At 41.1% G+C, this 16,438-nt stretch overlaps 1 protein-coding gene across 1 annotated transcript in view; it reads left to right on the top strand.

Moving 5' to 3' along the window:
• Nucleotides 1-16,438, top strand: part of slf2 (SMC5/6 complex localization factor 2) — a 92,250-nt gene that overhangs the window by 38,969 nt on the left and 36,843 nt on the right. The window contains exons 2-4 of the mRNA XM_080205895.1: nt 5,324-5,367; nt 12,489-13,186; nt 13,935-13,980. Coding sequence (XP_080062021.1) covers nt 5,324-5,367; nt 12,489-13,186; nt 13,935-13,980 — 788 coding nt within the window. The remainder of the gene's footprint in view (nt 1-5,323; nt 5,368-12,488; nt 13,187-13,934; nt 13,981-16,438) is intronic.

The following is a 16,438-nucleotide window of genomic DNA, read 5'->3' as shown; positions in this document are numbered from 1 at the left end:
AAGTGTGGACTGATAAAAGTATTCCTCACCCAGTGGAGGTAAGGCATTTTACTGTACTTCTGCAAAGGCAAGCGATCTGAAACAGAATGAAGTGTCCACCCTGACTGTGGATATGGACTAAAGTATTTGCTTAGATGATATGTGCATCAAGAGCTTTTTGAGACATAAAATGCAGATAGATTTCCAGAGACTAGGTCTACCTTTGTACCGAATTTATCTTGCTTCCAAACAACAAGAACACAATTAACTGCTATATGTCATCAACATTGATTTGAAATGGAGTTCTTCATCTGTTGAAAGAATGCCTATAGTTCCTGTTACAATTGCCAAGTTTCCCTGTAAAATGATGGCACATAGCGCTTTCATTAGACCTAGCTGCTTATGCAAATATTATATTGAAAGTTGTTAGTGCCATTCAAATTTAACATTGGATGATGTCAAGCATTTCATTTTAATTCAGTCATTTATTTGGAATTTGGTTCAATTTCTTTTCCAAGCAAAAAACTGTTCAAGTTTTTTATGCTGCTGCTTAATTTGAATTACTAATTAGTAAATCAACAGGAGTAAACTGTACTTCAACTTTAGTTTCCAAATCAGAAGACGATTCAAATGCCCCAAATTTTCTTCCCAAAACTGTCCAGCTCTTCTCACTCTGATGCAATTCAAGGATGTAGAAATGGGTATAAGTGTTTTAAATTACTGAAATTCATTTTGCCTTTAAACCATAAAATCAATCTTTGAAAATTGAGCCCTGGCTGGGCAAAACTGCTAAGGCAGTGGAAAGAAATGAAAATCATTATTATCTTTTTGGAATTGCTTCATATCTAGAATTTGACTGTTAAATCTCTTTTCGTGTTCGAGCACGAGGTGGTGCACCCTCTGTGGGTGTTTTATAATTTTGACATTAAAAGTGGGGGGAAGGGTGGCATGGTGGCACAGAGATTAGCACTGCTGCCTCTCAGTGCCAGTCACCCGAGTTCAATTCTCAGTCTGGGTCAGTGTTTGTGCAGAGTTTGCATATTCTCCCTGTGTCTGCATGGGTTTCTTCCAGTTGCCCCAGTTTCCTCCCACAGTCTGAAAAATGTGCTGGTTAGGTGCATGGGCCATGCTCAATTCTCCCTCAGTGTACCCAAACAGGCACTAGAGTGTGGCCACTAGGGGATTTTCATAGTAAGTTCCTTTGCAGTGTTAGTGTAAGCTTACTTGTGAAATTAATAAATGTTAAAACTCAAAATGTAATTCTAAAAGCCGGTAGTTCATGAGGTTGAGAGCGTGTGGCTTAGTTGGTGCACTCTTGCCTAAGTCAGAAAGTTGAAGGTTCAAGTCTCACTATTTAGACAAACTCAAATTAAAGTTGACACTCCACTGCAGTACCGAGGTAATGACATAATGTCAGGAGTGCCATAATGCAGATGATATGTTAAGCCAACACCTTTGCTGTCGAATTCACATTTAAAAAAAAACCTCATGGTATTGTTTGAAGAACTGTTTTGGCTAACACTTGCCCTCCAACCAACATTCCTAGAACAATGATCTGATCATTTTTCATGATGTTTAAGTGTGTAGAAGTAGATTGCTGTACTGGGGCATGAATAAGATGTCCTACAAAATGAAATCTAAGATTTGGACCTAGAAAGAATCAGAAACTTCCAGGACTAGTCGTTCAGACAGACTCGCTGTCAATGTCCAAGATTGGATTGGTAGATAAAAGCGATAAGGGTATATGAGATCCTCATGATGAATGCAAATTGGCTCATCTGAGAGGTTCAATTCCATATTATAATCTACTATTCCTTGGTCACTGAAAACCGTTTTTGTCCACTGTCTAGCAGTACTGTAATTGATATGTACAATGTTCCGTTGGTCCGGAGTTGCTTTCATTTCTCAAAAGTATTGTGTATCCTTCATTTTTTTTTATAACTAACTACACACTTAGGAGCTGTTTTCTTGTTTGAGGCAAAAGGTTTTGCAAGAGAATATCTTAAAAATTGTTGTCTCAAGGGCAAAATTGTTGTCTCAAATGGAATTAAATATTCCATTTAGAAATAAAAGGCTACTCCATTTTGAGCTTCCAGAAAAATTAGATATCTTGTCGCTCCTGTCATTCTGGCAAGAGGAGGTTTCCCAGGAGGAACTAATCCTTTTGATCAGAATGGTGTTGTAACACTGCAGCAGATGATTTTAATTTTACCAAAACAACAAACCAATAAGTCTGAAGATGTTTAATATAAAGCCACTAATGTGAAAATTTGGTTGACTGAAGCTTCACCGCTATTGTTATACATTTCTAATTTCCTCCTTGTTTCTTGATTTTGAGCATTTTCAGTATTTTGCTTTTTGTTCGGACTGCTGTCACCCTGTGGGAAGAATCCTGAACTGCCTTGAAATTAGAATATTTGCAAAGATGTTTGAATTCTGATTGAAGACCTAATAAACTAAATACTCTTGATGCCTATTGAAGTGCTGTCTTTGGACAGACAAATGTAAGCTGCTAATTCTAGTTTGGTAAGATGTCTTTAGTTGAGTGGTGCTTAAGGAAGGGCCCGTCTGGTTGTCTTACCCACTTCGGTCGTCGCCAATAGTCAGAGAATCGTAGAATAGTAAGAAGTCTCACAAGACCAGGTTAAAGTCCAACAGGTTTATTTGGAATCGCAGCTTTCAGAGTGCTGCTCCTTCATCAGATGGATGAAGGAACAGCGCTCTGAAAGCTCATGATACCAAATAAACTTGTTGGACTTTAACCTGGTGTTATGAGACTTCCAACTATATTCACCCCAGTCCAACGTCGGCATCAATCATAGAAAAGGCAGAGCACAGAAGGAGGTGTCTCAGATGACTCTGCAAGAGCAACACAGCAAGTTTCATGTCTTCTAAGATCTAAAGTGATGAATGAAGATATCTAAGATCACGTTTTGCCTTTGATAGGACTTGCATTGGGTTGCATGAAATGGCTCAAAGTGACCTAATTTAGGTAATAAATCTTAAGATTGGTAGTTCTTGATTTGACTCTTGTATATGTGAAAGGCAGGTTATATTTTTACCAACAACTAGGATTATATTTTGAATTCTTGGTAACTATTTTCTGTATGGTGTGGGTTTTAATGCTAACTTATCAGGTAACACTTTTCAAATGTGAATCCTTTGTGATATCGCAAGTTACCAAGCTGACTGCAGAATCAAAGGTCATATACTGTCCTGACGTCATAATTAGATGGATAAGACAGGGGAGGAAAGTTAGTTTTTGCTGAGTTTCCCTCAACAACACCAACACACACACAGACACAGACCCCCACACACACACACACACACACACACAGACTTTGAATTTGTTTGAGATATATTAAGAAAGACTTGTTGTGTAGCCAGATGTAATTGTGGTTTGCATCCCCAAACTTCACCTATCAGTTGACTTTTCCCATGTCATTCCCACTTAGGCGTGCACTGCACCTGTGCCAACACTTCATGCACAAGTTTGCCACTCATGATTGTGCAGTTTGAGAGAAATTGTAAAATGGAACCCCTGCGAGCAACAGCAGTTGCTGTGTATCATTTGCCCAAATCATATGGTTGCCTCCTCCTCCTCCTCCCTCCTCTGAGAAAAAGTAGAAGTCACCTTATCTGTATGATTTGCATCCCAGGCTGCTGAAGGAAGTGAATGGTGAAGTTGAAAGAAGGTTTGCCATAATCTTCCCGTTGTTCATCGATATGCCAGAGGATTGGAAAGTGACAAATTTCCTTATTCAAATAAGAACGGTCATGACAACAATAGGCTAGTTATAATTTAACCTGAGTAACAGAAAGTTTTCAAAATAATCAGGCGGGGGTGGCGGCAGGGATCAACAGGTATTTGGAGTGGGAGTGATTTTTGATGTACTCCATGCATTTTAAAAGGCAGATTGTGCTTGACAAATCAATTTGAATTGTTTTGAAGAAACAATGCAGCAGTGGATTTTTTTAATGCATTTTAAAATAACATTTGGCATAATGGCATGCAAAAGCTGGTCAGCAAAACAGGTTCATGGAATACAAGGGTCAGCGTATAATTGGATTGAAAAGTGTCAAAACAATAGATGGGTGTTTTTTGAAGTTAGATGGTGTTAAGATCGTGGTGTTCCCCATGAGTCTGCTCAGGCCACTGTTTTTGCTATGTATAAATGACTTGGATCTTAGAATACAGAACTTGGAATAGCAAACAATGATATAATCACCTGCAACATGGCATAGGTTAGGCAGACAAGTGGCGTTTTGGAGCTTAATTTGGAAGAGTGAGAGGTGGTGTATTATGGCAGATGAACTGGGGAATATACATTGGCACAGTTGTGAGGAGTGAGCAGGAATGGGGGACCCGAAGGTGCATATATATATTGATCTCTGAAAGCAGCAAAGCATATGGCATTTGAACAGGAGGACCGAGGATGCATATGCATAGATGTCTGAAAGTAGTAATGCATCTTGAGAGATTGGTGAGCAAATCTTACGGCATCTTGAGGGATTGAGTACAACAGCAGGGAAATTATTCCAACCTATATCAAGCTTTGGTTAGATCCTAGCTAAAGTATTGCGGTCAGTTCTGGTCACCAAACTTTAGGAGTATTAAAGCATCCATGAGAGGGTGCAGAAGAGATTTGCTAGAATGATTCCAGGGATGGGAGCTTTTAGTTACAAGATTTGGTTGGCAAGGCTGGGGTTGCTCTTGTTGGAGGGAAGATTTAATTGAAATGTACAAGAGTGAAAGGTAGACCAGAAAAATTGTAGGTCTTGGGTAAGAGAGGAACTTCTTACACAGCAAGTGGTAATGATCTGGAACTTAAGATTTCCATTTCCTCTGCCCCCTCTCACAATCAATGATTTCAAAAGAGAATTGGATGGGCATTTGAAGTAAATAAACCTGTGGGCCCGGGGGTGGCGAGGTGGGGTGTCAAATGAGTGGGACTGACTGCAGAGAGCTGGCATTGACTTGATGGGCTGAATGGCCTCCTGTGTCATTAAAAATCAGTGGAGAAATTTAACATTAATGTCCTATCACGAATTTAGTTTTTTTTGTGCTTGTTACTCAACAAAGAGCGCGGCATGCTTATTGTCATTCGGTTTGTATATTGCCTTGACGCTGACCATGCTAACTTTTTAACCGAATTCTTCCTGATGTAATATGGTTAGAGATGTCATGTGCTGCTGTGTATTTTTCACCATTTAGTTGGATGTGGGATGATTTTCTAAGCCCCATTACATTTGACTAATGATAGTAACAGTGCCAATTGACTAATTGTGATCTCAAATATTGAGCTTTATGATGTCACTAATGGACATTATCTTTGTTTTTCAGCAACCAAGTCATTACTCAGTTTTTCAAGCCAGATCTCAATACAGGTCAGTGTATGCCAGTTAATTTTTACAGTTAGTTGACGTTTACTTGATTTAGATGTGTTGTTGAATAATAACAAGTTTGAGATTTTTGAAAATTAATAGTTTAAATAGCAAAACTGCTGAAAAATCATTAAGCCGATTAGCATATGACTTTTTAAGTGGGGATACCACGTAGAAGAAAATGTTGGAAATACTGTTTTTAAATTTGTAGGAAAGAATGCAGTTTTGTTCCTTAGGATGTCCCTAAATTTGATTTTACTTTTGAAGTCATAGAGGTTTAAGTATGGAAACAGGCCCTTTGTCCCAATTTGCCCATGCCGCCCAGTTTCTTTTACCACTAAGCTAGTCCCAATTACGTGTGTTTGGCCCATATCCCTCTACAGCCATCTTACCCACGTAACTGTCTAAATGTTTTTTAAAAGACAAAATTGTACCCACCTCTACTGCCTCTGGCAACTTCAAGACTTCCCAATTCCTATATTCAGTGTTCTACCCAATGAAACCAAGTATGTCAAATGCCGCCTTTACCATCCTGATCAGCTGTGTCTTCTCTTCCACGCAGCTATGAATGTGTACCCTTGAGCTCTTTGATCTGTAACTCTCCCCAATGCCATTAGCTGTCCCTTGATTAGACGATGCTGCCTTCTCAAGGTTGCGAGATTCTCCCATTGATCTTCGTTTGACTGAACAGGCTGTTTCTCTACCAGCCTTGGTTCAATCTACCAAAATGCATCACCTCACATTTTATCTAAATTAAACTCACATCTGCCATTCATCAGCCCACTGGCCCAATTGATCAAGATCCTGTTGCAATCCTGGTTAATCACCTTCACTGTCCATTATGCCACCAATCTTGATGTCCTTTGCAAACTTACTCACCATGCCTCCGAAATTCTCATCCGAATCATTAATATAAATGACAAAAAACAGTGGACCCAGCACTGATCCCTTACAGCAACTTTGGCAATAAGATCCTTGGATTCTATAGAATTCAAGTTTTAAAGAGGAATGTTTTCTCTTTCTCTTACCTGGTCAAGCCACACCTCTACATGTTCCTAGGTAAAATTACAAATTTGTGAAGGGTGGAGAAAAATAGTCGATTGATCTTCTTCACTTAACTAGAGCATCACTGCACTATACTATTTGCTCTGTATATTATGTAGCAGATTAGCTTACGCCCTAGTTTTTGTGCTGTGAATTGATATTTTCCAGGGATAAAAAACTCTTAATGTTCCCTGACCCTTTACTGTTCTTCCTGGGTTTTTGTACCTGAACTTCTGGTCCATTCATAGGCCTCATTACTTACTGTCAGCAGCATTAAGCCCTTTTCAGTCAGCGGCTGCTAAACCAGCATTCTGGTCCTTCAATAATAAAAGATAGTTGAGAATTGGGTGCTTAGGAGAAACATTCTTGCACCTCCATTTCCCTCTCATCTCTCCCATTCCTCTTCTTGTACCTTTTTTTCCTCTCTCGACTCTTTTTTTTCTCTCTCGACTTTCTCTTTTTCTCTCTCGACTTTCTCTCTATTTTTCTCTCGACTTTCTCTCTTTTGAGCCGGTGGATGTGGTCTTTCTGGATTTTCAGAAGGCGTTTGACAAGGTACCTCACAAGAGGTTATTGCAGAAGGTCAGGGGGCATGGAGTTGGGGGTAGGGTGTTAGCGTTGATAGAGGATTGGTTGTCAAATAGGAGGCAGAGAGTGGGGGTCAATGGGTGCTATTCGGATTGGCGGTTGGTGACTAGTGGGGTGCTCCAGGGGTCGGTGCTGGGGCCTCAGCTATTTACCATTTATATAGATGATCTGGAGGAGGGAACCGAGTGTAGGGTGTCGAAATTTGCTGATGACACCAAGATTGGGGGAAAGGCAAATTGTGCGGAGGGTGTGGAGAGTCTGCAGAAGGATCTAGATAGGCTGGGTGAATGGGCCAGGAAATGGCAAATGGAATTTAATGTTGGCAAGTGTGAGGTGGTCCACTTTGGTAGGAATAATGGTAGGAAGGACTATTACTTACGTGGCGTAAAACTGCAGCAGGCGACGGTGCAGAGGGACCTAGGGGTCCTTGTGCATGAGTCGCAAAAACCCAGCTTGCAGGTGCAGCAGGTGGTCAGGAAGGCGAATGAGATTCTGGCCTTCATAGCGAGGGGGATTGAATATAAAAGTAGGGAGGTCTTGCTGCAGCTGTATAGGGCATTGTGAGGCCGCAGCTGGAGTGCTGTGTGCAGTTTTGGGTGCCGCACCTGCGCAAGGATATTTTGGCCTTGGAGGGAGTGCAGAGGAGGTTTACTAGGCTGATACTGGAGTTGAGGGGGTTGAGCTATGAGGAGAGGCTGAATAAACTAGGCTTGTACTCGTTAGAGTTTAGAAGAATGAGGGGAGATCTCATTGAGACGTATAAGATGATGAATGGGATGGATAGGATAGAGGTGGAGAGACTCTTCCCGCTCAAAAAAGACAGTAGGACTAGGGGGCACAGCCTCAAGATAAAGGGGAGGCGGTTTAGAACGGAGTTGAGGAGGAACTTCTTCACTCAAAGGGTGGTGAATCTCTGGAATTCTCTGCCCGTTGAAGTGGTGGAGGCTGCCTCGCTAAATATTTTTAAGACGCGGGTTGATGGGTTCTTGATAAGAGAGGGGATTAAGGGTTATGGGGAGAGGGCCGGAAAGTGGAACTGAGCCACGACAGATCAGCCATGATCTTATTGAATGGCGGGGCAGGCTCGAAGGGCTAGGTGGCCTACTCCTGCTCCTATTTCTTATGTTCTTATGTTATGTTCTTATGACTTTCTCTCTTTTTTTCTCTCTCGACTTCCTCTCTCTTTTTTTCTCTCTCGACTTCCTCTCTTTTTTTCTCTCTCGACTTCCTCTCTTTTTTTCTCCCTCGACTTTCTTTTTTTCTCCCTCGACTTTCTCTCTTTTTTTCTTCCTCGACTTTCTCTCTTTTTTTCTCCCTCGACTTTCTCTCTTTTTTCTCCCTCGACTTTCTCTCTTTTTTCTCCCTCGACTTTCTCTCTTTTTTTTTCTCCCTCGACTTTCTCTCTTTTTTTCTCCCTCGACTTTCTCTCTTTTTTTCTCCCTCTCGACTTTCTCTCTTTTTTTTCTCCCTCTCGACTTTCTCTCTTTTTCTCTGACTCTGTCATCAGGGATTGCGTAAATATCCATGACCCATCAACAGCCTGCGAGCCCAGTAGCATCACATTTAGATTTGCTTCATGACCTTAACTTTTCAATGAAAACAGATCTGGTTTCCTTTTGCTTGTGTTCATAATACACCTTCTGCAAACTAGGAGCCACTATTCCTCTTCTTGGAGCCCTCATGAAGGGTTACTACAATGAGACATCATTCCAGGTGACCGTGCTATAATGAACCCCTGTCACTTTGGATATGTGGACACCCTCAAACTATCATGAGCACAAGTGTTAGCTGCCACTTCCTTTCTAGATGCATCATGGTTTGATGAAAAATATAATTGTCTACAAGCCAATAATCTTATTTAAGAGCCTGTTCTTTTCCTTTGTGATGTTGTTGCTATATAAGCTACTGTGGCCCTTCACATTACACTCTCCACAGCTACACTCATTTAAAACTCTGCTGTTTATACCTCAACTTGTGTCTAGTCATATTGACCTGTCGTCATCTTCAGCTGTCCCTCGATTAGAAGATGCTGCCTTCTCAAGGTTGCGAGATTCTCCCATTGATCTTCGTTTGACTGAACAGGCTGTTTCTCTACCAGCAGTTCTTGGCACACTAGGGAGGATATTTCACGAGGTTACGGGATCCAGTGTGCACGATCTGCTTCCTTTCATTCCTCTTTGTCCTGCCTCAAAGAAGTTGTGACTCAAAGCCTGATGCAGATTGATGGGCACATTATTACCATTTTGGTTAATTGGTAGTAGAAACATAAGCCTATCATTCAAATCAACAGCCTAATCCTGCATTCTCCCTATAATCTTTAATCCCATTTGCCCCAAGTGCTATAGTCATTATTAATATCAAGGCTGTTGAGCTTCATGGAGACCTTCAGTGTGTTTGAAGCATTTTCTTTGCCTTCCCCCGTGAACATCGGCTATTTGAGAGTTGAGAAAAGGGACCAGGCAGGGAAACGCTTTTTAGCCATCCAGGCACAGTATACATCCAATGAAATTGATTTTTCAGAAGTTTTGCCTGAATGTTTGTGGAGCTGGCTTCAAATAGGACACTAGTGTTGTTCAATGGTCTGCCCATTGAATTGGAAGATGCAGCCAAGGTATTACTGATGGAATTTCTCTAGCTTCTTGTGTTTCGCTGATCCATGGTCCAGGTTTCATTGCAGTCCAAGTTGCAGTGATGACTACTGTTCTGTGCACCAGGACTTTTGTTGAGTTGTGGAGGCCTTTGTTATAATAGAATCCCTATATTGCTGAAGGAGGCCATTTGGCCTATTGAGCCTGAACCAACTCAGCATCCTACCTAGGCTTACCTCAACTCAATCCCCATAACCACGCGCATTTATCCCACTAATCCTCCTAACCTACACATCTTAGAACAGTAATGAGCAATTTAGTATGACCAATCCAGCTAACCAGTCCACATCTTTGGACAATGGGAGGAAACTGGGGCACTTGGAAGGAAATGTACACGGAGAACGTGCTGTCTCCACACAGGCAGTCACCCAAGGCTGGAATCGAACCTGGGTCCCTGGCGCTGAGGTAGCACCACTGTGTCGCTGTGCCACCGGTTATCAAATACTTGGTGTAGTTTGTTGAAGACTGATCTGACAAAGCTGATGTGGCGTTGGATCTTCTTGTTAGTTGTAGTCCTTTGAAATTGGTAGCTGCCAAGAAATGAAAAGAGCTCAACATATTTGCAAGTTTCTTCTTTAGAACGTGGGAGGTAAAATCTTTGGGTAGCCGAGTGTGGGTTGCTGATGAGTTTTGGCAACATTCAAGAGCAAGTCAAGTTTCTTGTATGTAGAATTGCAGGTATCAAAAGTGGCTTGCGAATCTGATGCAGACTGGGCCTTGACATTGCAATTATCTATAGACTATAAATCATGTATGTGTATTGTGGTCCGTTTAGTGTTTGGATGGAGATGACTGATGTTAAGAGTTTTCCATCTAGGTGTATTTAATGCTGACACCTGCGAGTATCTTGCTCTTTAATGAGGTGAATAGCCACTGTCAGTGTGGGGGCTATCTATCACAGCCTTCCTGTCTCGTAGCCTGGATTTTGAAGAGGTATGTTTCAGATCTCCCACTCAACAGTTCTGTTACATTACGAAGCAGCTGCAGGCGTGTGAGGCAGTTTTATTTTGAACATTCAAATCTGAGGGTTTCGGTTTACTGAGTTAAATTCTTTGGTCAGTCAATGAATGCAGTGCGTCCTGGTGGTGGTGTTGACATTTTCTTGGATTTGCCTGTCAACAAACACGAGGTCAGAGATTGTAGATTAATGCTGATCAAAAACAGGGTGGGATGTGACGATGCTGTCTGGTCCAGCCTTGGGTGCGAGTTGACACTCGGTTTCTTTTCTCAGTCAACAAGGCTTTACAAACTTTATTGCTGCGTGACTTGGTCAGTGCTACTTATTAACTCATTCCAAGCGACAGCCCAGACTATTCAACAACATTGCAATCTGATTAGCCTAATTGAGGTAAGGTCATTTCCTAATTGACTTATGGAATACATGGTCAACCTATGATTGGTTTCTTGATGGTGATGATCATGTATTGATTTCATTTCCCATTGCCTCTGACTGGCCATCTAAGATGCCCATTACTTGGGAGATCATCTCTCTCATTAAAGTTTGTTTCTGATACTTTAATGACCTTTTGCTAAGGAAAATGGATGTTTTATGATATCTTCCTTCCCCATTTATTTATCATGGGAAGAATGCTGTAAGACCCCATGACATCCATTTTTTCAGACTTGCTTAATTTGTGCAAGAACCTCATTCAATCAGATCCTTGTAAGTGACTATTTTGTACATGGATGGATGTTATTTCTCTCTGTGATTACTTAGAATGGGTTACTTCAAAACAAAGGATATAGTGGTAAAGTTGCTCGTAATCCTTAAAGTTAATAAAAAATTAGAGCGGATAGTATGTAAAAGTTATGAGTTATAAAATATAAGTGATGATGGTTTTGATGCCTGCTTTATTTGTGATGAGGCAATATATGAGGTCTGGGAACACGGATTGTTTGGTCCAAATGTCTAATTGTGATTTTAGTATCAGTATGTCCAATAGAACTTCATTAAAACAGGTGCTTATTAAAATGTTTTTGTTGAGAGAACTCTGTATATTTTTTGATTTATCCTAAGCACTGATAGATATAACAAAAACATGATGGCACAAAAACGCTTTACAAAACTTGAAAAGTTATTGAAGTTACACACAATCTACATAAATAAAAAAATCAATGTTTAAAAGTTTAAAGAACTGTAGAGATACAAAAGCTAATTATAGGACTTAATTCTAAATTTAGAAAGTCAAAGATGGTTACATATTTTAAACATCAAATTAAACTGCACTAATTGTACAAGGCAGAATGTTTTTCTTTGCACAGTCTTTGAATTTGGAGAATGGAGCTGTTAATTTTAAAAAAGTTTTATTTATTAGTCACAAGTAAGGCTAACATTAACACTGCAGTGAAGTTACTGTGAAATTCCTCTTGTTGCCACAGTCTGGCGCCTGTTCGGGTCAATGCACCTAACCACATTTTTCAGAATGTGGGAGGAAACTGGAGCACCTGGAGGAAGCCCACACAGACATGGGGAGAACATGCAAACTCCACACAGACAGTGACTCAAGCCAGGAATTGAACCCAGTCCCTGGCGCTGTGCAGCAGCAGTGCTAACCACTCTGCTACCGTTGCACCCATGCTAATGAATTGCTAGTGAAGTGATGGTTCCACACCTGTAATTGTTAACCAGGACATCTTGCACCACTGGCTTAAGGGCCGTATGTATTTTTCTCCTTTTTCTGCTAAGACCAAGACACGTGTTGAGCTAGTACCCCAGAATACAGCATAACACCTTGGGTTGACATACTTGGATTATTTGACTGATAGTATAATTAACAAAATTAAACTTTTCTACCTCGTTGGTGACTTTACTTCTAACTCTTATTCCCTTTTTGTTCCTTGTAGGAAAGGATAGATTAATTTTGGGCTCGCCTCGAAAAGGCGGCACAGGTGACACCGCTGTATTGCAGAATGCTGAACCATTCCACAGCCCCAAGAAGCCTTCATTTAAATCCCAAAGATCCGTGCGTTTGCCCTTATCGCCTCAGAGAAGCCCTGTACTAGAGGCTTTTATGAAGGGTGTCTTAAAGTCAGAGAATAAAGAAAGCATGGGCGGTGTAGTTAAGTGCCAGGTTACTCAGCATCCTGGCTCTCCACGAGTGATAGTGCGAAGATTGTTTTTACCTTCAAGTCAGTATCCCTCTGAGGGTACCATAGTACAAGATCAAGGAAAAAGTGTTAAACTATCTTCTAACTCTGAAGTAATCCCTGCAACGCAAGATTTGAGTTCCAAATGTGATACAGGCGAGTATCAAAGAACTGCCTTAAGACGAAGCTCTCTCCCGAACCAACAGATCATGCCGCCAACAGCTTCACTTGATGTTTTGAAGTATTCTAATAGCAGAAACAGTGCAGAAAGTACACCTTGGTACATGAGACCTCGCTTATCTCCTAGAAGGCTCCAGCAGCAGCATGGATTATTTAATAATCATTTTCAGAACACACTTGAGGCCTATAAAAGAGCGCGAGAGCTGCGGAAACTCCGCTTGGAAAAAGGAAAGCATTCTTCTGTTATTCCTTTGACTGGAGACAGTATAAATCAGGCAAGTAACCTACCCAGGACTCTTGTGGCTGTTCTTCACAGGCGTGAGTGTGCATGTATTTTTTTCTATCTGAGTAAGCATTTTGTTTCCCACCCATTGAATCTACATCACATTTTTGATTGTGAGTGAGATCATCCTAAATACAGTTATGGGATTGTCAGCTTCAGTTTATTGGAACCTACAAACAACCTAAAAATTGTTTGCATTTGCTTCGTAAGATCCACAAAATCTCAAAGGAGACTTTCACTTTCTTCTCCTTAGCACAGAATTGAAAACTGTAAATCTGTGTTTGTAATATGATGTTGACCTGGATTCGGCCTTTACCTTTTGAAAGTAATTTTCCTCTTCTAAATATTTGGCTACTTTCTTACCCCCTTCCTGAGTTTTGGGTATAACCACCAATTTTTGAATCCTTAGCCACACCCTGGAAGAGATCAGCTCAGCAAGGATTGGCGCACATCCTTCCATATCTGCTTGGCTCAGAGCATGGCACCGTTGTGGGGAACTTGTTTGTTTTTTTCCTCGTGGGATTAGTTCCATGTGATTTCAGCACCAGTATTCAATATTTCTAGTTACCTTCTTGCGCATTTCTGTTACTTCACTCAAATCTGGTTCTCATTGTAGTCATGAGCAGTGAGCTTTTCTTCAATTTCTTCATTTAGAAAGACTTGGTGTGGTACTTTGTTCTTGCCGTGATGTTGTTTCATTTCATTTCCGCGTTAACTGCATTTTCTTGTTTTTTTTGCAGGCCAACTTGAAGAGAACATGTTCTCTACCTTCAACATCATTAACAGGTACATGAAGCAATCGCATCGAACTTGCGAGTTGCTTTTATTTGGGTGTGTTTGTGGTCCTAATTGAGTTGTAAAAAATTACATGACATCAACCCACTTAAAAAAGAACTTAACCACGTCCATATAAAAATTACATGAGATATTCTGCTGCTCTAGAAAATCTTGTTGGGATCAGCTTCTGGCTTTTATTTATTATTCACAAGTAAGGTTTACAATAACACTACAATGAAGTTACTGTGAAATTCCCCTAGTTGCCTCACTCCGGCGCCTGTCGGGTCAGTGCACCTAACTACGTCTTTCAGACTGTGGGAGGAAACCGGAGCGTCCGGAGGAAATCCATTTAGACATGGGGAGAATGTGCAAACTCCACACAGACAGTGACCCAAGCTGGGAATCAAACCCAGGTCCCTGGTGTTGTGAGGCAGCATTGCTAACCACAGTGCCACTGTGCCACTTGTTTTCGAGCTTAAAAATATTGCACAATGTGAGTCATTCATCGACTTTAAAATTGGATAGTTTAGTTGTGTATCATGTGGATTATCATTATTATTTTGTCATGTAATGTGATAGTATCATTATATCATGTATGTGACCAAGGGCAAATTGAGTACTGCTGCTTTCTTAGCTGTGGATCAGCCAGACCAAAATGTTTATCAGTTAAAATGGACAAGGGGCCAGGAGAAAAGCCAAAGACAATTAAAGTGTCATGTCTTTTTGAGTGTTTTGTGGAAAAGGTGGCAGTGCAGTGTTTTGGGAAGCATTTTAATAAATTAGGATGCTATGTTGTATTGTCAACTTTCCAGGATTGCCCTGCAATCTCCAGGAATGAATTAATTCATGACTAATCTCCAATACGAGGGGACCTTATTGAAACATATAAGACGATTAGAGGTTTAGATAGGGTGGACAGTGATAGCCTTTTTCCTCGGATGGAGAAAGCTAGCATGAGGGGGCATAGCTTTAAATTAAGAGGTGGTAGTTATAGGACGGATGACAGGGGTAGGTTCTTTACCCAGAGGGTGGTGAGGGATTGGAATGCCCTGCCTGCTGCAGTTGTAAATGCGCCTAGTTTGGGGGCGTTTAAGAGATCCGTGGATAGGTTTATGGATGGAAAGGGTTTGGTTTAGGTTAGAGGGTCATTGTTTTTTAACTGGTCGGCGCAACATCGTGGGCCGAAGGGCCTGTTCTGTGCTGTAATGTTCTATGTTCTATGTTCTAAGACACTGCAATGAGTCAGCCAGGGAAAATAATCAGTAATTTAAACAATGTATTTTAAAAATGTTCCTTGAATACTTTGTTAGAAAAAGATTGGAGATGTGGAGAAAAGAGGCAGTTCAACAGTTAAGAATCACCCAATTGGGGGGATGCGTTTTGCTTTCCAATTGGGGTGGTGTGGAAAAGTGGGGCAGTGCAAGGATGGATGTGTCAGACGTTGGAAGCTTGCTGGAAGGAAAGGAGATTGGGTTGAGGGTATCATATGATGAAACCTCCAAGAATATGTTTACTCAAACTTGTGGAAGTTCATAGAATCATACAGTGCAGAAGGAGGCCATTCAGCCATCGAGTCTACAGTGACCACAATCCCACCCAAGCCCTACCCCCATAACTCCATGCATTTACCCTAGCTAGTTCCCCTGATACTAAGGGGCAACTTAGCATGGCCAATCCACCTAATCCGTACATCTCTGGATGTGGGAGGAAGAGCACCTGGAGGAAACCCACATAAACATTGGGAAGATATGCAAACTCCACACAGACAGTGACCCAATCCAGGTCTTGGCACTGACAGGCAGCAGTGCTAACCATTGTGTCACCCATGGTGGCACTGGTGCCATTGCTAAAAGATTAGCATTTGGTAAAATTGAGGGAACCAGTAATAATTTATGGTTGACAGGGGAGTCATGGCTGGAGAATATATTTGACTGAAAGTAGAGTAAGATTATGAAGGGACTTGAAAACTAAATGAAGACGGAGACCTTGACTTGAATATCAGAAGGGATTGGATGGTTACTTGAATACATTGACATTTAGTGTCTTAAATTTCAATTTACCCAGCATCCACAGCCTTTTGGCTAAGCTTCAGTTCCAGATTTCCACTATTTAAGAATATCCATCTAACTTGAATGCTGTCTGTAAAAGTAGGTAATGGCCATTATTTGGAAATGGCCAAGTAAAGTTGGGTGTAAGTCTCTCTTCACAATCATCATAAGAACATAAGAAACAGGAGCAGGAGTAGGCCAACTAGCCCTTCGAGCCTGCCCCGCCATTCAATAAGATCATGGCTGATCTGTCGTGGCTCAGTTCCACATTCCCCCGCCCTCTCCCCATAACCCTTAATCCCCTCTCTTATCAAAAACCCATCAACCTGCGTCTTAAAAATATTTAGCGAGGTAGCCTCCACCACTTCAACGGGCAGAGAATTCCAGAGATTCACCACCCTTTGAGTGAAGAAGTTCCT

The sequence above is a fragment of the Carcharhinus amblyrhynchos genome, chromosome 17, assembly GCF_965287045.1.
Source record: "Carcharhinus amblyrhynchos chromosome 17, sCarAmb.v2.hapA, whole genome shotgun sequence".
NCBI classification, from domain to species: Eukaryota; Metazoa; Chordata; class Chondrichthyes; order Carcharhiniformes; family Carcharhinidae; genus Carcharhinus; species Carcharhinus amblyrhynchos.
The sequence above is the reverse complement of the archived record's forward strand: the minus strand, read 5'-3'. Positions and strand labels throughout refer to the sequence as shown.